This window comes from Hypanus sabinus, chromosome 11 (genome assembly GCF_030144855.1).
Source record: "Hypanus sabinus isolate sHypSab1 chromosome 11, sHypSab1.hap1, whole genome shotgun sequence".
Taxonomy (NCBI): domain Eukaryota; kingdom Metazoa; phylum Chordata; class Chondrichthyes; order Myliobatiformes; family Dasyatidae; genus Hypanus; species Hypanus sabinus.
The window spans coordinates 38,556,847-38,580,610 of NC_082716.1; the positions used below are offsets into that span (position 1 = coordinate 38,556,847).

At 41.5% G+C, this 23,764-nt stretch overlaps 1 protein-coding gene across 3 annotated transcripts in view; it reads left to right on the top strand.

Annotated features, from left to right (window-relative positions):
• LOC132401865 (dual specificity testis-specific protein kinase 2-like) overlaps nt 1–23,764 on the top strand; it is a 79,801-nt gene that overhangs the window by 35,046 nt on the left and 20,991 nt on the right. For 2 of the 3 annotated variants that reach the window (XM_059984162.1, XM_059984161.1), the window contains exons 5-9: nt 6,878–7,024; nt 12,913–12,992; nt 20,043–20,127; nt 21,039–21,122; nt 21,810–21,896. In XM_059984162.1, the coding sequence (XP_059840145.1) occupies nt 6,878–7,024; nt 12,913–12,992; nt 20,043–20,127; nt 21,039–21,122; nt 21,810–21,896 (483 nt within the window). The remainder of the gene's footprint in view (nt 1–6,877; nt 7,025–12,912; nt 12,993–20,042; nt 20,128–21,038; nt 21,123–21,809; nt 21,897–23,764) is intronic. The other variant, XM_059984163.1, reaches the window with a different exon arrangement.

Sequence of the window (23,764 nt, forward strand, 5' to 3'; positions counted from 1 at the left end):
TTTGATTTGAAGCAGTTTAGCAAGCCATCAGATTGTTGAACCACATAATTAAGTTCTGTAAATTATAGATCTGAGAATGTGATGTTCAACATTGACCTGATCACATGGGTTCAAGTTTATTTTTCCTTATATGCATGTATAGTATACAGCTAAGCAAAATGACTTTCCTAGGGGACCAAGGTGTAAAACACTGTTCATCTATCACATACAGCATATAAAATAATTTATCACAATATTAACAAATGAAGAGTTTTATGTAGATGGAGAAATTGACAGAGTGCATATACAACATGTAAGTGAATATACAACAGTGTAATGTTATTGATTCTGTAATAATGTGTACTGGTAGTAGTAGTAAGGTGTTCAGAAGTCCAGGCGTTGGGTTTTTCACAACTTACACCTCGGATACTTTGTCCTTTCTCAGCCTCTATAATGCTAAGTAGACATTCCAGTGCTGAAGTCTTTTGGGCAAGAAATGCCATAATGCTGCTGGAGTGGAGATATTGTGGCACGAGCAAAAATTGTGTAATAAACGTTTGGGCTTTTCATCTTGACAAAAAGGCTTTAGAGAATTGACTTATCATGGAAGTATAGAAAACTTTGAACGAAAGATTAATTTATGCCAAAGAAACAAGCTTTTTCGCCAGTATCTGCATAGCAATGAGGAGGAAAAAAAAAAGGGTGTCCCCACCTAAGAAAGGCACAAAATGCTGGAGGAACTCAGCAGGTCAGGTAGCATCTATGGAAAAGAATGAATAATCATTATTTTTGGCCAAGACATTTAATCAGGACTGGAAAAGAAGAGGGAGTTGCTAGAATAGGGAGAGAGGATGAATGACAAACTGGAAGATGATGGGTGAAGCCTGTTTGGGATGGGGGGGGGGTGAGGTGAAGTAAGAAGTTGGGAGATGATCGGCAGAAAATACCTGGAGAAGAAGGGATATGACGGGAGGAGAGTGGAGCATGCGAGAAAGGGAAGGTGGAGATGCCTCAGAAGCTGTTGAGAGGCAGGTGAGAAGTGGCAAGAAACCAGAGCAGGGAAGGGGGAAAGTTACTGGAAGTCAGATAAATTGATGTTCATGCCATCAGGTTGGAAGCTACCTAGATGGAATACAAGGTGATACTCCTCCAACCTGAGACAGACACATACTTTATTGATCCCGAGGGAAATTGGGTTTCGTTACAGCCGCGCCAATCAAGAATAGTATAGAAATATAGCAATATAAAACCATAAATAATTAAATAATAATAAGTTAATCTTGCCAAGTGGAAATAAGTCCAGGACCAGCCTATTGGCTCAGGGTGTCTGACACTCCGAGGGAGGAGTTGTGAAGTTTGATGGCCACAGGCAGGAATGACTTTCTATGATGCTCAATGTTACATCTCGGTGGAATGAGTCTCTGGCTGAATGTACTCCTGTGCCTAACCAGTACATTATGGAATGGATGGGAGTCATTGTCCAAGATGGCATACAACTTGGACAGCATCCTTTTTTCAGACACCACAGTCAGAGAGTCCAGTTCCACCCCCACAACATCACTGGCCTTATGAACGAGTTTGTTGATTCTGCTGGTGTCTGCTACCCATAAAGATTGGCCTCTATATGGCAGAAGAGGAGACCTTGGACTGACATGTTGGAACGGGAATGGGGATAGGAATTAAAATGGTTGGCCACCAGGTGATTCCACTTTTTGTGGCTGGAGTGGAGGTGCTCGACAAAGTGTTTCCACAAAGGAGGCTGCATCGAGAGCACCAGAAACAGTAGATGACTCCCAACGGATTCGCAGGTGAAGTGTTGCCTCACCTGGAAGGAGTGTTGGGGCCCTGAATGGAGATGGAGTAGGTGAATGGGCAGGTGTAGCACTTCTGCAGTTTTCAGGGATAAGTGCTAGGAGGGAACTTAGTTTGGAGAGATGAATGGGCAGTAAAACCACAGTGGGAACGATCCCTGCAGAGAATGGGGAAATGGGAAGGGGAGGTAAAGATGTCTTTGGTGGCAGGATCCCGTTGAGATGGCAGAAATTGGGGAAAATGATATGTTGGATGCTGAGGCTCACACAGTGGTACGTGAGGACAAAAGAAATTCTACCCCTGTTAAAGTGGCAGGAAAATAACGTGAGCTCGGATATCCAGGAAATGGAGGAGATGCAAATGAAGGCAGCATCAATGGTGGAGGATGGGAAACCGTGTTCCTTGAAGGAGGAGAACATCTCTGTCTAGAAAGGAAAGCCTCATGCTGGGACCAGACATGGAGGCAAAGGAACTGGGAAAAGGCACAGCAGGTAGGATAGGAATCCAGATCAGAATCAGGTTTTCTATCACTGGCATGTGTTGTGAAATTTAACTTAGCAGCAGCAGTTCAATGCAATACATAATACAGAAGGGAAAAATAAGATACAATAATAAATATGTAAATCAATTACAGTATATGTAAATTGAATAGATTAAAACTTGTGCAACAACAGAAACAATATATTTTTAAAAAAAGTGAGGTAGTGTTCAAGGGTTCAATGTCCATTAAGGAATTGGATGGCAGAGGGGAAGAAGCTGTTCCTGAATCACTGAGTGTGTGCCTTCACGCTTCTGTACTTCCTACCTGATGGTAACAATGAGAAAAGGGCATGATGCCCTGTGTGCTGGAGGTCCTTAATAATGAACTCTGCCTTCTGAGACACTGCTCCTTGAAGATGTCCTGGGTACTTTGTCGGCTAGTACCTAAGATGGTGCGGACTAAATTTACAACCCTTTGCAGTTTCTTTCGGTCCTGTGCAGTAGCCCCCTCCCCCCCCCCCCCCCCCCCCCCGGATACCAGGCAGTGATGCAGCTTGTCAGAATGCTGTCCATGGTACATCTATAGAAGTTTTTGAGTGTATTTGTTGACGCACCGAATTTCTTCATAGTCCTATTGAAGTGTAGTCGCTGTCTTACCTACTTTATAACTGCATTGATATGTTGGGACCAGGTTAGATCCTCTGGTTAAAACTGTCCACTGTTGGGTCGACTAATTGGTCTCCATGCTGCTGGAGTGCTTCGATGACGTTGACTGGAATGTCTTCCATGATGAGGATGTCTCCGAGTTCCGGAATGGGGTCATCTGCTTCATCTGGATGATGTTATCCCCCGGAAGTCAATCAGGGTCTTCCTGAACCAGAAACCCTAGATCAGTAGCTGTGTGCGAGCAGCACTTACCGCACGACACAGAGCTTATGGTGCCGGCAATCAGTAGGAGCTCAAGAAAAGCAGCTACGATTTGCACAAAGCTATCAAGGCTGCGAAACAACACAGGGACAAGATTGAGTAAAAATTCACAACGAATAGCACATGTGACTTGTGCTGAAGGTTGCATTCCATCGCAGACTTCCAAGCCAAAAGTGGTGCTGTCAACATCACGGCCTCTCTCCTAGATGAGGTCAAATGCTTTTATGCTCTGTTCGTTGTCACTAACTCTGAGCGTCTGAAGAAAGTCACCGCTATAACCTGTAACCTGTTCATCTCTGCGACTGAGATTTGTAGATGTTTCCAACGAGTGGATAGTCGCAAGGCTCTGGGACCAGATGACATCCTAGGGCAAGTACTCAGTATGTGCACAGCACAACTGGCAGGTGTGTTTACAGACATTTTTAATCTCTCCATCTCCCAATGTAGAGTATCCTCCTGCTTCAAATTATCCACCATCGTCCCTGTACAAAAATAGACTAGGGAAACATGCATGAATGACTGGCGTCCTGTCGCACTCACCTCAATAATAAGCAAATGCTTTGAGAGGCTGGTCAAGGACTACATCTGCAGCATGCTACCACCCAAACTGGACTCCCTACAATTCGCCTACCAACACAATTGATTGACATACTACACAATAGCCACTGCTTTACATACCATCCTTATACATTGGAGAAGAAGGATGCTTATGTGAGAATGCTGTTCTTGGACTACAGTTCAGCATTTAACACCATAATTCCATCCAGACTCGACAGGAAGCTCAGAGACCTCAGCCTTGACCCTGCGTTGTGCAGCTGGATCCTGGACTTTCTGTCAGATTGCCGGCAGGTGGTAAGAGTGGGCTCCCTCACCTCTGCTCTTCTGATTTTCAACACAGGAGCCTTTCAGGGCTGTGTACTAGGCCCTCTCCTTTACTCCCTGTATACCCATGTCTGTGTCGCCACCTGTAGCTCTAATCTGCTGATTAAATTTGCTGACACTACATTGATTGGCCTTATCTCAAACAATAATGAAGTGGCCAACAGGGAAGAAGTCTTCTCTCTGACACAGTGCTGTCAAGAAAACAACCTCTCCTTCAATGTCAAAAAAAAAACAAAGGAGCTGGTTGTGGATTACAGGAGGGATGAAGATGGGCTAACCCCCTATTGACATCAATGGATCTGGGGTTGAGAGGATAAACAGCTTCAAGTTTCTTGGCATCTACATCACCGAGGACCTCACGTGGTCTGTACACACCAGCTGTGTGGTGAAAAAGGCACCTTAGACGGTTGAGGAAGTTTGGTATGAGCCCCTAAATCCTAAGAACTTTCTACAGGGGTACAACTGAGAGCATCCTGTCTGGCTGCATCACTGCCTGGTATGGGAACTGTACCTCCCTTAATTGCAGGATTCTGTAGAGTGTGGTGCGGCCAACCCAGTGCATCTGTAGTTGTGAACTTCCCTTGATTCAGGAGATTTACAAAGACAGGTGTGAGAAAGGGCCCGAAGGATCATTAGGGACCTGAGTCACCCCAACCACAATCTATTCCAGCTGCTACCATCCGCGGGAAACAATACCGCAGCATAAAAGCTAGGACCAATGAGCTCCAGAACAGCTTCTTCCACCAGGCCATCAGACTAATTAACTCACTGATTTGAGTGTATTTCTATATGACTTTGACTGATCTATTTTTTATAAATTACTATGATTGCACATTTAGATGGAGACATAGCATAAAGATTTTTACTCCTCATGTATGTGAAGGATGTAAGAAATAGTCAATTCAATTCAATTCAGAGATCTTGACACCCAGGAACTTGAAACTGTGCACTCTCTCCACTTCTGATCCCTCTGAGGATTGGTATGTGTTAATTTGTCTTACCCTTCCTGAAGTCTACAATTGTTTTAATGTCATTGAGTGCCAGGTTGTTGCTGTGACACCACTCACTCTTGTACGCCCTGGTGTCGCCATCTGAGATTCTACCAACAATGGATTTTTCTCATCAGCAAATTTATAGATGGCATTTGAGCTATGCCTAGCCACACAGTCATGGGTATATAAAGAGCTGAGCAGTGGGCGAAGCACACTCCCCTGAGGTGCACCAATGTTGATCGTCAGCAAGGAGGTGTTGTCACCAATCCTCACAGATCGTGGTCTTCCACTTAGGAAGTTGAGAATCCACTTGCAGAGGGAGGTACAGAGGCCCAGATTTTGCAACTTCTCAATCAAGATTGTGGGAATGATGGTATTAAATGCTGAGCTATAGTCGATGAACAGCATCCAGACGTAGGTGTTTGTGTTGTCTAGGTGATCTAAAGCCATGTGAAGAACCATTGAGATTGTGTCTGCTGTTGACCTATTGTGGCAATAGGCAAATTGCACTGGGTCCAGGTCCTTGCTGAGGCAGGAGTTCAGTCTAGTCAAGACCAAATTCTCAAAGTATTTCGTTGCTGTAGATGTGAGTGCTACCAGGTGATAGTCATTAAGGCAGCACACATTATTCACGTTACTCACATTATAGTCAAGACAGCAGTGGTAATTGGTTGGTTTAGAAAAGATACTGGTTTACTGTTTGTCTCCAAAAGATGGATACAGATAGATTGAGAAAGGGGCGAGATGTTAGAAATGGACCAAGTGAACTTAAGGGCGGGGTGGAAGTTGGAGGCAAAGTTAATGAAGTTGATGAGCTCAGTATGGGTGCATGAAGCAGCATTAATGCAGCTGTCAATGTACTGCAGATAGAGTTGTGGGACATTACCAGGGAAGTTTTGGAATATGGACTATTCATAGCCAACGAAAAGGCGGGTATAGCTCGGGCCCATGCAGGTGCCCATGGCTACCCCCTCAGTTTGGAAAAAGTGGAGGGAGCCGAAAGATAAATTGTAGATGGTGAGGACCAGTTCTGCTAGACGGAGGAGGGCGGTGGTGGAAGGGAACTGGTTGGGTCTGTTGTCAAGAAAGAAGCACACGGTTTCAAGGCCTTTTTGATGGAGGATAGAAATGTATTGGGACTGGGCATCCATGGTGAAAATACGGTAATCAGGACAGGGAATTAAAAGTTGTTGAGGGGTACATATCCAATTTCTTGTATTTTAATTTTTTTGTTTATGTATGTTAAAGTTGTATTCAGCTGGATGAAATTTGAGTGAAAGATTAATGTAGGTCTGAAGTTATGTTGTGGGAGTGGGAAAAGAGGCTTTTAATTATTAAAAGGAAAATGACTTTGTAGTTATTTAGCTACTTGAACTATCTTAGAACCTTATGCAGTCTTGATATAGGATAATGGGGGTAGTATAATAGGATATGATTTTTGCTACTGGACTAAGTGATTTTCAGCTTAGACTAATTAACCTAAATTACCCTTTGATGTTGGCTAATGGCTTGAACAATCCATGCAAAGTTTGAGCAAACGTCTAAGTAAAAGACTTGTATTGTCATAAGTAAACTTTGATCTGTGATATTTTTAAGATGTGTATGTAATGATAATTTGTTTGAAAGTTGCCCCAGGGACAATGTAATACAGCTCATCAAAGTGAAGGGTGCTGAAGTAGGCATCCCTGAAATTATTTGGGAAATTAAATAATGCCAGTAGAGTGGTTAAATGCTTCACATTTTTAAAAAAATTGTCAATGAGGTTGCCTGATACTGATTTCCTGGCTTGTTTGCTTTCTTTTCAGTATATTAATGGAGGGAATCTTGAACAGTTGTTGGACAGCAATGAACATCTTTCCTGGCCTATTAGGGTCAAAATAGCACATGATCTTGCCTCTGGACTCGGTTATTTGCACTCCAAAGGTGTCTTTCACCGGGATCTGACTTCTAAGGTATAGTATGTAGAGAGGAATGAATTAATTCTTATTTCCTCCCTTTTGGACCCTGTTTCAATCATGTTACTTTTAAATGTTTGTTTTAAGTTTATTTTAAAATGATTTATGAACTAACAGAGCAGAATTACTTGATAGGCAACTGCATACTTATCTAAAATTGAACATCGATTTGTTTTAACACAACTTGTTTGTCTTTAAGAAGCATTTGTACACAAACGTGTATTGTCATCGCAGTGATACTGTCTACATGTGCCAATATTGTATTATCTTAAGCATTATTGCAGGATCACATTGTCCCAAGACACAGCCTCCTGTTTCTCACATTCTGGTATTCTTTTAGTAAAGGCAAAGTACTTGCTTTTTTCCATCTTTGGTATAGTTTAGAATAAATACTGTTTACATTTTTGTGAAAATAGTTTCAGATGAGTTAGATCTGTATTTTCTCTTTTTATTACTTGAATTCATGGATTTAATTTAGACTTCATAATAAATGTCAACCAACATGTTATTTTCATGACATCCATGAATAAAGCAGTAAAGTGAACCAAGGATAATGTTGTAATTATTTGATATATGGTAATAACCATCTTGCTGTTGGACTGTAAGCAATTCACAGTCAAAAAGCAAGAATATAGCAATAACTCTGGCTGCTATTCCTTATTTTTGTTCACCTTTGATAACTAGATTGGCAATATAGTGAACTGGGCAAAATATTGCCCAGTTTAATACAAATAAATACCTTGGTTGGAAAAATAAGTATTAATGTTGGAAAATCACAATGCAGCTGTGTGCAGCTTTGGTTGTCACATTCCAGGAAGAATGTGAAGGTTTTGGCAAGTGAGCAGAAAAGGTTTGTCAGAATGGTGTCTGGATTGGAGTGCATTTGCTATGGAGTTGGTCAGACTTGGATTGTTGTTTCTGGAGCACTGGAGGCTAAAGGGCCTCTGTGGTATACACATTTGAGAATGCAAATGGTCTCTTTTCAAAATGGAAACCTCAAATACTGGAGCACATAGGCTTAAGGATTGGGGGGGGGGGAGGTGACTGTTTTAAGGAAATTGAAAGTCAAGTGTTTTTCCACAGGGATAGGTGTCTGGAATAAACTGCCAGGAGAGGTGGTAGAACCAGATATAATAGTACTGCTGGACAGGTATCTGGACAGACACATGTATAGGAGGTTGAGGATGTGGACGATGTGCAGGCAGTAGGGTTTATTTAGGTTAGCATCATGCCTGGTGCAGTATGTTGGGCCAAGTGACAGTTATTGTGCTAGTCTATATAAATATACTATTATTTAATTGAAAGGTACAGTACTGCAAAAGTCTTGGACCAATGTATATAGCTAGGGTGGTTAAGGCTTGACATTACTGCGGTAATTTTATGTATTGCTCTGTACTGCTGCAAAAAAAATCTTAAGTTCATGACACGTAAGTGACAATAAACCTAATTCTGATGTGGCTCCCTACTGTGGACTTAGAGTAGGAAGGGTTCTGGAGGAATGTGATGGTGGTTGGGTAAAGGGAAAGGAAGAGGGGAGGGAGTGGGAAGCACCAGAAAGACATTCTTTAATGATCAATAAACCAATTGTTTGGAATCAAATGACCTTGCTTGGTGTTTGTACCTGTGCCACCCCTATCCCTGGTACTCCTTCTCTGTCACTTGTCCCACAGCGCTCCACCCACACCATTCCAAGAAAATATCATATGCCTCAGACTTTTGCACAGTATTGGAGATGAAATACAACCTATCAGAATTTAATACTGATGTCTGCCAAATGTTTGTTACTCCAAATTTGGGAGGAAGAACTTATTTTAGATATTTAAAATACAAATTTAAAGTTTCTGACCCCGTTCTCTCTCCAGCCCTACCACTGCCCCTATAACCCTGTTTCTTTCCCCTCCTTCACAGCACCACACTCTTCCCACTGGATCCCTACCCCCCAGTACTCTCATCTGCCTGCCACTCCTTCGATTAATATTCACCTTCCTATCCTATCAGATACCATCATCTTCAGCTTTGTTGCTTCTGCCTGTTTTCCAGATTGATTTTTCCACTCTCCCTTTCTCTATCTGCATATCGCTCTGTCTTACCTGAATCTACTTATCACTAGTTTTTGCTGTACTCTTTCCCTCAACCTCTTTACATTGGCCATCTTCCCCTATGTCTTTAAATACAGAAGGGTCCCTATCTGAAACATAGACTGCTTATTTCTCTCCATTAATGCTGCCTGACACAGAGTTCCTCCAGCGTTTGTCTTGCTCCAGATTCCTGCACTTGCAGTCTCCTTTGTCTCCAAATTCCATACCAAGCTAGAGAATGTATGCCTTCCTGACTTTTTGCTCATTCCAGGTTGTTTTGCCTCCTTGGTGTGCTTAAAAATAAATCAATCAATAAATCTTGAAGTCTGGATCACTTGGAGTCACTTATTGACTGAATGCTGGAAGATTCCCCATTCCCAATGTTGGGGTGAGAGATAACAGACGTTGGCTCGACTGAGCAAGCTCTGTTTCACTGAGAGTACCCGAAGGGAATTGGCAACTCCTTTGTATAGTGATAGTGCATGGAGTTGAACTCAAGTAAGTTATTTCCATCCAGCATGCTATCAAAAGTGCGTTACCTAATTCTGGTTTATTATTGCAAATGTTGTGCAATTTGTTTTGTGGCAGCAGTACAGTGTAAGACCGTAAAATTACCATGGGTTACAATAATAAATAGTGCAAAAGGGGAATAGTGAGGTAGTGTTCCTGGACTGTTCAGAAATCTGAGGCTTTTCATACCTGTTGATTGCAAGTTTTCAAGCTCCTGTACTTCCTCCAGAGGGCAGGTCCTGCATGGTGTCTTGACGGTGGAGAATCTTGTAATTGTGATAGAGCTGTCTGAGTCTACAAATCTCTGCAGTTTCTTTCGATCCTGTGCGTTGGATCCCTCATTCCAAACAGTAATGCCACAAGACAGAATATCCTCCATGGTATATCCGTAGAGATCTAGAGTCTTTGGTGACATACCAAATCTCCTCAAACTCCCAATGAACTGTAGTCACTGGTGTGCCGCCTTCGTGGTTGCATCAACGTGTTGGGATCAGGATAGATCCTCTGGAGAAATTGACATCCAGGAACTTGAAACTGCTCACCCTTTCTACTGCTGACCCCTCAATGAGGATTGGGGTGTTTCCTCCCAACTTTTTTCTGAAGTCCATAATCATTTTGTCAGTCTTACTGATATTGAATGCAATGCTGTTGCGGCACCACACAAACAGCTGATGTATATTGCTCCTGTGTGCTGCCTCATCACTATCTGAAATTCTGCCAACAACAATGATATCATTGGTAAATTTATACTTGGCTTTTGAGCTGTGCTGACCCACACGGTCCTGAGTGTAGAAAATGTTTTGTTTACAAGGGAATTATTAATGCCTCTACTGCTGTCATAACATTAACAAGCCTGTGCCTTTCTCTCTATTGCATAGCTGTGTTAGACGACTTAATCTTCTGTCTGTATATTTTGATGCAGAACAAAATTGTGTACTCTAAAAGGCATGACCAGCCTACATGAACCTCTTTTTAAAGCATGAATTGCCAAAACCTTTTTCACTTGTCTAAGAATGGTTTTGAATTATTTTAAGCATCATCTGTTATTTGTGCCAATGGTTGTTTTCTATTGGTTAGATGCATGGTAGCTTAGTGGGTTGCCTGGTGGTGTAGTGGCTGCAGCACTGGACTTCAAGGCAGATGGTCCTGAGTTCAAACCCAGCCAATCTGGGCAGCAGCAGTACCTGCTCAGAAGAAAAGCCTGGCAATCTACTTCCATGTCTTGCCATGAAAACCCTTTGGACCCTATGGTCCATGAGGTCACTAAGAGTCAGACTCGACTAAATGACTGAGCAGCAACAAAGCTTAGCGAGCAGTCCAATGCTTTACAGAGCAAACTGTGAGATGAGGGTTTGATCTCTGCCACTGCTTGGAAGTAGTTTGTATGTTCTCCCCTGGTGCTCCAGTTTTCCTCCCACATTAGGGTGGAGAGCTGTAGGCATACTATGTTAGTGCCACAATTGTGGCAACATTTACGGTCTGCTCAGCACAATCCTCTCTGATTTAATTTGATGCAAATGACATATTTGTATGTTTTGAAGTACATGTGACAAATAAAGCTAATCTTATAAACTCTAGCTTGTTAGCCCTGATGGATGTCAAATTTCAATTTGAGTAAATCCTTGCTGGAGCTTAAATATTTAGGACTTGGTATTACTTTTGCTTTTGCGAGTGGGTTGCACAGTTGATATATATTCTGAACCTTTTTGTCAGAATGTGTTAAATCTTTGCTGGAAAGTTATTTTTCAGTGGTTCACTTCTTTACCTCAGAACACTTCGTTTATCAAAGCATTTGTTTCCTTTTGGAAAACAGCTTTAAAAATTTGCAGTTGCGTACACGTGGTATTATAGAGTTTCTTCCTGCACAGCGTTATGTGTGCTTGTTTTACTGCAGCATTGCATATTATTTAGAATAGGATTTGGCACATTTCTCTTGTAAAGAAGCTCGATCATCTTGAAAAAGTTTTCTTAGATTATTGGCTTCTCTTACACTGTCATCTCATTCCAAGTTATGTTTCTTATTTTAGAATCTTAGTACTGTATTTGGTTAAAGAATTGACACACACCTGGAACTTGACCTGATGTACTCTGTGGGGAAAAATATGATGTTGCTTAATAAGTTTTGCAAAGTTCGCCAGATGAACCAGCCGTGATGATTTGGGTTTCTATTTGCATGTGCCTGTGAAATTTTTCATTGGGTGTTGGTCCAAGGGCCTGTTCCCATGCTGTATGACTGATCATGTTATGATCGGAGTGACTCAATTTGTATTAGGTCATTTGTGGATAAATCACTTGCGGTACCAAATTTTTTTTAAAAAAGTGCCTATTAATAACTTTTTTTCAAAGTACTGATAACATCACCTGACAATAGATCTTGTGAAGCGTAATGGAGAATAGTGCAGTGGGTTGACCCAAGTTATGTTCGGTATTTTTTGTTGGTTTTAATTTAAGAAGGAGCACTCCTGTATCTCTTCTTGGGAGGAAATTTGTTTTATTTCTTCTTTTAAAATAGAAACTGAGCAAACTGCTGCAGAGACAATACTCAAAGCTGAATTGTTTATATGGCCACCATATAGAATTCACATTTTATTTTCAAAATGTCAAGACCCTGTACAGGCTCTGAAGCAAAACGCTTTCTGTGTTGTACATTAGACAGTTGTGAAATGTAAACAGTCAACGTATGGGTAGAAGCTAAGCATAAATGAAAGGTACCCAGTGTTGCACATAACAGAATTTCAGTAAAATACATTCAGAATTCAACTGAACAGGCTTGGGTTTTTTTTCAGACTAAACGACTGATGAGATCACTTTCTATGTTGGACCCATTTCCTGGCAGCTTACAATGTAGCCTTGCTTCATTTTATTTCTGCAGAGTGAATGACCCAATCAGCTGCCTCCTTAAAAGAAGCCTGCCTAGCATGTGGCAGGTTTTAGCTTGGTGACCTCATTTTAAAATGTTAACTGTTTCTCTATCCACAACTGCTTCCTGACCTGAGAATTTCTAGCATCTTGTGTCGCATTTCAGTTTTCTTGGCTCTTTTGCTTTCACAAGGGAATTGGGTAAGCCAAAAGAAAAGTAATTTGCAGTACTACAAGGAAGGAATGGGAGACAGGGATTGCTGTACATGGTCAATTTAGACTTGGTGAGCTGAGTATTCATCATTAATTCTTTAATGTATACTGTTAGCTTAGCTTGGATAAAGGTCAAAGATTATGCACCGATGTATTTCACCGTAATGGGATAATGAATGGAATGACCGCAATTTCCATGTAAAGTTCTGTTCTGATCTTTTACAGAATTGTTTAATTAAAATGGAAGATGGTAGATACACTGGAGTGCTGGGTGACTTTGGTCTGGCAGAGAAAATCCCTGACAAGTAAGTTAATCTTTTAAAATTACTATTAAATTTGTAACTAAATTTGCAGACTTACTTTGTTATAATTGTTAAGGCAGTTAATCAAACATCTTAAAGTTCAAGGTGAAGTGAATGCACAATTCTAATGAATCAATGTTTATAATTGCTTTTATTATTTTGTTAAGCTTGTCAGCCTGGGAAGGCAATCCATCTTAGAGAAGGAAAACTCTGATTTCAAACCTTCACTGCCTTGCGGCCAAACCCATTGTTATCAATGCTGCTATCCTCGGAGAGAATGCTCCCCAGATATTTGAAAGATGGCACTACTGACAGCTTTTCATCACCGACAGTGAAGGCATGTAGGGTGGGTGGGACATTGGTACTCAATTGGCAAACCACTTCTGTCTTGGTGGTATTGACAGTCAGCCCCATCCTGCGGTACGCTTTTACCGCCACAGCGAGGACAGTCTTAAGATCCTCCGGAGTATTGGCCACGAGCATGGACATCTGCATACTACAGCTCCAGGACCCGTTATCTACGGAGTTTGGTGGTTGCATGGAGCCTCCTGATGTCAAAGAGTTTGCCATTTAATCTGGTGTCCACTGTCACTCTGCTGCTGTCCTCCATCTCATTGTGGAGAAGCTTGGTAACACAGAAGAGGAAGATGTTCAAGAGCACTGGTGCTAGTACACACCCCTGCCTCACCCCTGTGCGTAGAAGGAAGGGCTCGGACTCTTGTCCTCCTATGGTCATCCGAGCAGTGATCCCATTGTGGAACTGGTGGAGGATGTTAACAAATTCATTGGGACAGCCAAACCTGAGGAGGATATCCCATAGGAGCTCTGTTTGCACAGTATCATATGCTTTGGAGAGCAAAGGCCATAAACAGGTCCTGATGTGGCTCCAGGAACTTTTCCTGAAGCTGCAGGGCTGTGACGATCATGTTGATCTTGCTCCTGTTCTTCCTAAATCCACACTGCGATTCAGGCAGCATTGACTCGGTGATGTTGCTGATGAGCCTCTGAAGCATCACCTCAGCCAGGACCTTTCCAGCAACGGAACTATTGCTGCAGATGGCCTTGTCACCCTTGTTTTTATAAATGACAACGATGTTTGCATTTCTTCATTGCTGTGGGATGTTCGCATCATCTAGGCCTTAGTGATGTACTGGTAGAGGGTGCGCATACACATGTACCCTCCGTTCTTCAGTAACTCAGCAGGGATATTGTCAATGCCAGGGGACTTATTGTTCTTAAGGGAATGGACAGCTGATAGAACCTCCTGGAAGGTTGGTGGTAGACTGAGGTCGTGGATAGGAGGAAGTTCAGGCAGTTCGTCCAGGACAGTGGGGTCTGCGTCAGAATCGTGATTAAGCAGGGTGTTAAAATGCTCAGCCCACCTCAGCAGAATGGTATTCTGATTCTTAAGTGTTAAACCACTTGCTGTTTTCAGGAGAGTCATGCATCGATTTATTGGGCCATAGATGGGTTTGACAGTATTGTAAAAATTATGCATATCATTATTATCGGCAAACGACTGGAATTCATGTGCCTTTTCAGTCCACCACTTATTTTGTATGGCCCGTATTGCCTTTTGCACTTTCCTCCGAGCTGCCTGCCAATGCTGCCTGATGCTGATGGATGAAGGGTTATCTAAAGTTGCCCGGTGTGCTTTGTGCATGTCCTTAAGTTTTGAATGGTATCTGAGTTATCGTCAAACCAGCCTTGGTGGTTTCTGCTCTTATAGCGGGTGGATTGGGCTGTTGCCTCATAGAGTGCAGAGCTGACAAAGGCCCAATGTTGTTCCATGGTATTTTCTGAACTCAGACAAGGTTCCAGTTCCGTTAGTTTCTCACCTAGGATGCGTCAAAACTCACTTCTTGCTTCTGTGTTTCTCAAGCGGTTGCAATTTAGCCACTTTTTATTGGGTTTTTGGGTTTTTTTTAACGACGTGGGGATGCACTTTAATATGGAGCTTGGGCACAATCATACGGTGGACATTCCAGCACTCTGCATCTCTCATGGCACAGGTGATGAGAACATCCTTGATGTCACTATGTCTCACAATGATGAAGTCGATTACGTGTCAACATTTAGAGTGAGGGTGTGTCTATGAAGTTATATATTTTGACTTCTGCTAGAAGATGGTGTTGGTTATGGTAAGGTTATGCTCAGAGCAAAGAGTAAGTAGCCTCATGCCATTTGATTTCACCTTGCCAATACCATGCCTACCTAGCACTCTACTCCATATCCTGTTGTTCTGTCCCCCCTGCCCCCCTAGCGTTGAAGTCCCCAAGCAAAAGGATCTTGTCATTCTTAGGGATCCGGCAAAGAGGTTCATCCAATGTCTGATAAAAGCATTCTTTAGCCTCATTCTCAGATGGCGAAGTTGGTGCATTTCTGTGAGACTTGGTAGAAAGGTGTTCTTGATGATCAATCCTACTCAGTGGAGATGTTGTCCACCTGGGGGGGAAACCTTTCCAGAAGAAGGTGTAACCCATCCCTTCCTCTGTTAAAGAGCCTCCATCCAGGAGCCTGGTCTCTCTCAGGGCAGCAATGTTGATGTTGTAGTGCCTCAGCTCAGCAGTGATCAAGGCTGTTCTCCGCTGAGGTCTGTCAGAGATGCCATACGAGTCCAGGAGAGACCTTAAATTCTATATAGCCGGTTTTAGGTTGTATTGTTTCTTATTTCGACCGCAGTAGTGGAATAGCCCGATAAGCGCGGTAACCTATCGAGGTGAGTGATTGAATGGGCAATTTTTAGGCCACCTTTTCTCGGCCCTTCCCCAATTGGGGTGAGCAGTGTGGTCCCTCAATAGGGCTGCTCAGTCGCACAGGGGTCTGCCGAAAATATCTGCCACTGTCCCAGCTGTGCCGCTACCATGCAGGGTTCTGACTAGGAGCTCCCAGTCCATTTCTACCTGCTCCCGTTGCCAGACACCCCATAAACATCAGACTTCAACGATATGTAAGGTCCGGGTATTGTTCACTGTGGTCAGAGGTGGACACCTGCGCAAGGAAGCTATTAAAGTGCCACAGGGTGTGCGCCATTCCCAGTAGCACTTTCTTCACCATGATGAGGTAAATTGCAGTGGCAAGGGTGATCCCAGGACAACCGGTCCCACATCTTGGCTGTGGGAGGCTGCTGGGTCCTTGGTCTGTTAGGCCCCGCCTATTGCGTGCTGCCATTGCATTGCTTTTCTGTCAGGGTGTGCTCCCTTAGCCTTGTCACAACAGACTTGCCACAAGGCAGTGAGGTTATTTACCCATAGCTGGGACAGTGGTTGATGAGCGGCGGGGTGTATCCTGCACGCCACGTCTCTGGGACCCACTGCTGCTCCGAGATCCCGTGTAGTTTTGCCTGGGACCGTAATATACCCAGTTTCAACATGTGGCCCCAAGGAGGCACTGTAGGAATCTTGGTGGTGGAGAGGCTCTGTACTGGCAGGAGGGAGGCATACATCCTCGGCTCCTCTCTTCACCCTCTGTTGAGAAAGCTAGCCAGCAGCAATAGCTGTAAGCAGAGAGCACTATGCGGCATAGAGCATGCACTAACTACAAGCGCTACTGCACTGGACGCTTCACACACCCTGTGAGTAAATACTCCACCCACACTAGATCCATTAGCAAGTCAAGAATTGCAGGTACTAGAAATCTGAAATAAAGAGAAAATGTGCAAGCGTGTGGCAGCATCGGTGGTTGATAGGATTGATGAGTGTTCTGGATTTTTGATTAAATTTTGGTGACAATGACTGAGAGTGAAGTTTGTTAATTTCAGCAGATATATTTTGAAGAGAAGGAAATTGAGAGATATTATTAGAAATGATGGGGGTGAGATGGAGGCAGAGGCAGTGTGGGAGAGGATTCCTTTAACTGCAATACAAACCACTGCAGTCACTAAAGATGTGAGATAAAACAATGCTGGAAAATTTCAACAGGCTAGTATTTGTAGTGAGAGTAAAGATCATCTTAACTTTTCCTTTGAATTTCTTTCAATATGCACAATGTCTCTATCCTGGCAGTTGGTGATTGCTTTACAGAACAAAGCTAATCAATCTGCAAGGATGACCTTGAAGCACACAAAATGCTGGTGGAACACAGCACTGGGGCCAGGCAGCATCTATAGGGAGAAGCACTGAAGATGTTTCAGACTGAGACCCTTGCTTAAATTTCCAGCATCTGCAGATTTCCTTGTGTTTGTGGATGACCTTGAGTTTAGTTTTCCTTTATATCTTTTCATCCAGTCCCACTTTAGTTCTGATGCAAACTGGCAAGAGCTAATTTTCTGAACACATTCTATCTGGCTGGAAGACAAACTGCTGTTCCAACTTCTGTTGGAATTGTGCAAGAGTTCAAAGATGTGTCAAGGTTAGAACAGAGAATTAGTTTGGCTTTGAACTGTAAATTCAGGGTTACTCTTGCAGGATGAAGTGTTCTGCAAAACGGTCACCCAATCTGTTTCATAAACAACAAAAAATCTGCAGATGCTGGAAATCAAAGTAATATACAGAAGATGCTGGAGGAACTCAGCAGGCCAGGCAGCATCTATGGAAAAGAGTAAACAGTTGATGTTTCAGTCCAAGACCCTTCATCGGGACTCGTGATGGGAAATCAGCTAAGCACCTTTGAAGTCCCAAGCACTGAGCGAAAGGTGCCTCAATAAATAGGGGTTCAGTCCACAAGCACTGAAAGACACACAGAGACAGACATGTAACAAACCTACAGTGAAGAATACAAGCAACATAAACAAAATGCTGCAGGCCAGGCAGCGAATATGGAAAAGAGTATAATCGACGTTTCAAACTCACTAGATTTTGCAATGGTTCCAGAGAACTGGAAAATTGCAAATGTCACTCCACTCTTCAAGGAATGAGGCAGAAGAAGGTTAATTATAGGCCTGTTAGTTTGACCTCAGTGGTTGGGAAGATGTGGAGTTGATAAGGATGTGGTTTTGAAGGTACTTGGAGGCACATGATAAAATAAGCTGTACTCAGCATGGTTTCCTCAAGGGAAAATCTTGCATGACAAATTTGTTGGAATCTTGTGAAGAAATGACAAGATAAACAAAGGAGAATTGTGTGATGTTGTGTACTTGGATTTTCAGAAGGCCTTTGACAAGGGCCACACATGAGGCTGCTTATAATGCTTAAACAAGTTATGTTTCCAGTGTATTGGAGGTAAGATACTAGCATTGATAAAGCATAGGCTGATTGGCAGGAGGCAAAGTGGGAATTAAAGGAGCCTTTTCCGGTTGGCTGCCAGTGACTAGTGGTCCACAAGAGTCTATGTTGGCACCACTTCTTTTTAGTTATATGTCATGGTAGAATTGATGGCTTTGTTGCAAAGTTTGTAGACAATATGAAGATGGGTGGAAGGGTATTGTACTGCTTTGCCATGAGAGCTGTGAAATGGGACTATCCCGTTGGTCCGAAATCAAGCAGCTACAGACTGCACACAGAGATAAGTCTCCTTCCTGTATTCTATATACTAATCATCTTTTCTGTGAAAACTGTACTTTAATGACATTCAATTGTTGATAGTTTCACTTCCCATATTAGCTGCCTGTAGGAAATCTAATATTTAAAACTTGCAATTCTGTTTAGTAATTTTATCTTCAACTTTTTTAAGCATGGTGATGTTTTTTCCCTTCTAAAGAAATTTTTTTACATTTAAAGAAAATAAATACTTGTGCTGACATGCTAACCCTCTGAAATCTCTTTATCTCTAGGATAGTTTATACTATAGTTCTGTGATCCAGCAGATATAAGGTGGTGACACATGAAGTAGTAATGCATGTGATGTTGCTTGAACAGTTTTGCTTCAGAATCACTGTGCAATATATAAAATTATGAAATGAAATATAAAAATTAACTGCAAAAAGAGAGCCAAATAGTTAGGAAGGCTTCAGAAATCTGATGGCAAAGGTGAAGAGTAACAGAAGTAGCTGAAGAGAAGAAGCTGTTCCTAAAACATTGAGTGCGTTTCTTTAGGTTGCATACCACCTCATTGATGGTAGTAATGAGAAGAGGGCATGTGCTGGGTGGTGAGTGTCCTTCATGATGGATGCTCCTTTCTTGAGGCATTGCCTTTTGAAGATGTCCTTGATGCTGGGGAGGCTAGTGTCCATGATGAGGCTGGCTGAGTTTACAACCCTCTTCAGCCTTTTCTGATCCTGTGCATTACCAGATGGTGAGGAAAATGGAATGCTTTCTATGATATATCTTCAGAAATTTGCTAGAGTCTTTGGTGACATACCAAGTCTCCTTCAAAGTGGGAGGATTCTGAATTGAGTGAGATCAGTAGAATTGTGTGGTCACTTTGACACTAGACACTAGAATACTACAGCACAGTACAGGCCCTTCGGCCCTCTATGTTGTGCCGACCAATATATTCCTTAAAGTACTAAACCCACACTACCCTGTAACCCTCTATTTTTCTTTCATCCATGTGCCTGCCCAAGATGCTCTTAAATACTCAAATATTTTAGCCTCCACCACCATTCCTGGCATGTCATTCCAGGCACTGACACCCCACTGTGTTTTTAAAAAATAAAGACAACACTTACCCCTGATGTCTCCCCTAAACTTCCCTCCCTTAACTTTGTACATATGCCCTCTGGTGTTTGCTATTCGTGCCCTGGGAAAGAGGTACTGGCTATCCACCCTATCTATGCCACTCATTGGTCTCATTGGTTGTATTAAGTCAATTTCTTGTAGGGATTGTGATGTAACTCTTGGAACTTGGGTTTTGTGTTTTTTTTTGAAAAAAGGCATTCCCAAATTGGTGTTAACATAACTAGTGGGTATTATGAATGCAGTTGATAGGTAATCATAATTATGATGCAACTTTGCCAAGTAGTGATCTGCAACAGATTAGGTAATGTGTAGAAGCATGCAATCTTGATAATTTTTGGTTGACATGGTTACATTGTAAAAAATATATTTTGTCCAAGTGTCATTCATTTAAATTCAATTTCTGGTCTGCTAGCTTCTCAATGCTATACCAACTAAGCAAGAGTAGTTTTCCCTCTATGTACACCAGTACTAATCCATGTGATTTTCATTCCAAAAGTGAGACTACAGAAAGGCTGTCAGTGGTTGGATCACCATTTTGGATGGCTCCAGAAGTGCTGCGCAGTGAGCCCTATAATGAAAAGGTTTGTATTCTCCTCTGACTTGAGTAGCAACTTTATCAGAGACTTGGGAAAATTAATTTACATGCCTAATTTTCTGTTTGTCATTTTTACTTCAGTTTCAATTCATTTTTTAAAAATGCACTTTGTATTCTGATATTGCCTTGGTATTTTTAATGAATCTGGCAGTGATCACTGAGCAAAAAATGTATTTTACATTTTTTTTCAGGATTGTGCTCATTTTGGGGTTGGGCTGAATTGGCCTGCTAGATCTGTCATACAAGGACAGATATTGATTAAGTATATTGATTCAAAATTGTCCTGTATTCAGAAGAATGAGAAGTGATCTCATTGATAGGTGCTGAATTATTATGGGACTTGATGGATTAAGATAAAATAAAACTTTCCTGAGGGAAATAATTGTATAGACACAAGAGTTAATATTTCTCCTGAGTGGGTCAACATGGTTAGATCCATTAAACATCTTAATCAGGATGGGGAGATGGGGTCTCTTTGGAACATTGCCAATACTATTTGAAGTAAAAGGAAGTCTGCCTCATGGTGTTTGGGGTAGAAATTTCCCTATACTATACCGGGTATGCTGTAATATTTGATGTTAGTGCATCAGGTAATGTCCTAATGTCTTCTAAAGTGATGGAAGAGTGAAAGGGAGTTCAGGTATTTTTTTCCACTATCAATATCACCAAAATAATAATTGACTTATTATTTTTATGCAATGGTGCTGTATGTGATCTGGTATTAGTTTGTGCCTGAATAACAGTAACTATAAAAATACTTTTGATGCGAAGTACTTTGGGGGATCCTGAGAACATGAAGGATTCCTTATCATTACATGTTTATTCTTTGAATTTTAATAAATAACTTTTCCAGTTGGATGGCCATAGTTTCTAACACTGTTTCTTATCTAATGACAGGCTGATGTATTTTCATATGGTATTATTATGTGTGAAATTATAGCTCGGGTGCAAGCTGACCCTGACTATCTCCCTCGAACAGTGGTGAGAAATTTGCTTTGCTTTTGAGAAGATAAGGAAAAATTTGTGGTTTAACAAGCTAATTGTATTACTAATTAATGCATCATTTTTAAAAAAATGTGTAGATGCATAGTTTGTATAAAAAAAAATAAAAATAAAAAATCTTTATTTGGTATGGTCATATATGTAGGTCAGTGTTCTAAAAGGAATGATGTTTCCCAACATGATTATCTTGTAAACAACTCGGTACATTTTAACATTATCTAAGTATTATATTCCAAATTTGTATTTATAAATTCTTTGCATGATGGTGTGGCTTTTTTTGACTGTGCATGCCCCTGAAGAACTGGTAAATCACCTTCTGTCATTGGGTTCTGCGCACTCACAAAATTATTTTAGAAATCTTTAGATGAGAAAGGGCAGTTTACTTTTATATGTGGAACTATTTTTAATTATTTCTTTCAAATCAATTGCCCACAATTTGAGCAAATTCGGTGATGGAAGTATCTGCCAATTAAACTGGGTGTTGCAGATGCAATATGAATAAGTAACATTTTTGTTTTGATATCAAAACAAAATAGATTCATAATTTAAAACCTTAGATTTGTTTTTATTATGTATGCTTCATACTGTTATGCTGCTAAAATATATATTCATGATACAATTAATAAATTATTTTCCTTTTTCTCATTCTGTTTGCGCAAAATTTAGAATTTTGGATTAGATTATGATGCGTTTCAGAACATGGTAGGGGATTGCCCACCCAGCTTCCTTCAACTTGCGTTCAATTGTTGTAATGTGAGTAAAATGCAATCAAAGTGAATTATTTCTGTGTAATCCTATCAACGTGGAAGGGTAATATCTTCACCAGTAAAAATTTGCTCTCAGTTGTTATTCAGTTTTGGATAAGGCAAGAGTAGGAGATGTTTTAGATTTTGCACGCAGATGGAAGAAAAGCAATGGACAGGCATATTGTTCAGTCTGTGTTGCAATTGCTATTCTGAAATAAAAATGTAAAAGCTTAAAAGTTGTTTGTTTGATAATGGTGTGGCTATTGCTCTCAAAATTACTGAAAACATTAGATAGTAGCTCCTGGCGTCTGCATATATATAGTTAAACATGGCAATCTGAAAATTAGGGGTGTATTGTTTTGCTAGTGGGTTTGCTCTGAAATCATAGAGACGAAGCATGGTGTTTGTACACTATTTTTGGTCAAATGCAAACGAGTAAAGGTAATTTATTGAATCAGCAGTGATACAATTTTTAATAATTTAGTAAGTTGTACATGTTTCAGAAAACTTGAATATGCAGCTTTGCAGCTATATTTTGTAGAATTTTGAAAAATATTTTTTTCTCCTTTAATCTTATGTGATTGGTCAAGAAACAAGACAATGACCTGCATTTAAATCATTTATTCCCTTTGCTTTCTCTGCCTGCTTGTATCAGAATGAATTCTTCAATCTGTTAGAGCAGCCTCTTTACTGCTTGAGCAACACACACACATTGCTGAGGGGGATTGGGGGAGAAAGTAAGAAGCAGGGGGGTGATGGGTGGTAAAGGGCTATAAAAGAAAGAATCTGAGAGGAGACGAGAGTGGACCATGGGAGAAAGAGAAGGAGAAGGGGCATCAGAGGGATGTGATAGACAGGTGAAGAGAGGTGCGAACAGAGCCAGAGTAGGAGGCTGGAAGAAGAGGGAAGGAGGAGGGGGAAAATTTAGGGAAAGTTGGAGAAATTGATGTTCGTACCACCAGATTGGATGCTACCCAGACAGAATATGAGATATGGTGACACCAATCTGTGAGTGGCCTCATTGTGGCAGTAAAGGAGGCTGTGGACTGCCATGTTAGAGTGGGACTAGAGAATAGAGATTGACACTCAAGTTGGAGGAACAGCACCTCATTCCACCTGGGTAGTCTCCAACCAAATGACATATAACGATTCTCCAATTTACAGTAATTTCTCTCCCCCCTCCTCCCATTACCCCCCACTTTGACTCCCCTCATTTACTGCCTCATCCTGCGTGCACAGAACCTGCCTGTTCACAGACACACACTCTTATACTGGCTTCTTCCCCTTATTTTCCAGTCCTAATGAAAGGTCACGGCCTGAATCATTGACAGTTTCATCATTTCCAGAGATGCTGCCTGACCTGCTGATTTCCTCCAGCATTTTGTGTGCAATGCTCTGAATTTCCAGCATCTGCAGACTTTCTCATGTGTTTACTCTTTACTGCTTGGCCTGTTTGCAGATGCCACATATCCCCTTTAGATGCTAAATGCAAACAGGTGTTGAGGAATTTTCTAGTGACGAGGCCTATAGAGTCAATAAGAGCTACAACACATACAGGCCCTTTGGCCCATCTAGTCTGCTGTTCTGTCCAGTTCCGTTGGCCCACACTTTGACCGTATCCCTCCGTACCCATCTGATCAGTTTTCTTATCTAAACTTTGGTTCAGTGTTGCAGATGAACCTCCATCTACTACTTCCATTGACAGCTCATTTTACACTTGCACTACCCTCTGAGTGAAGAAGTTCCCCCTCAGGTTCCTCTTAAATATTTCACCTTTTGCCCTTAACCTATGAACTCTACTTTTAGTCTCATCCAACTTCAGTGGAAAAAAATATGCTTACACTAACCCTATCTATGTCCCTCATAAATTTTTTT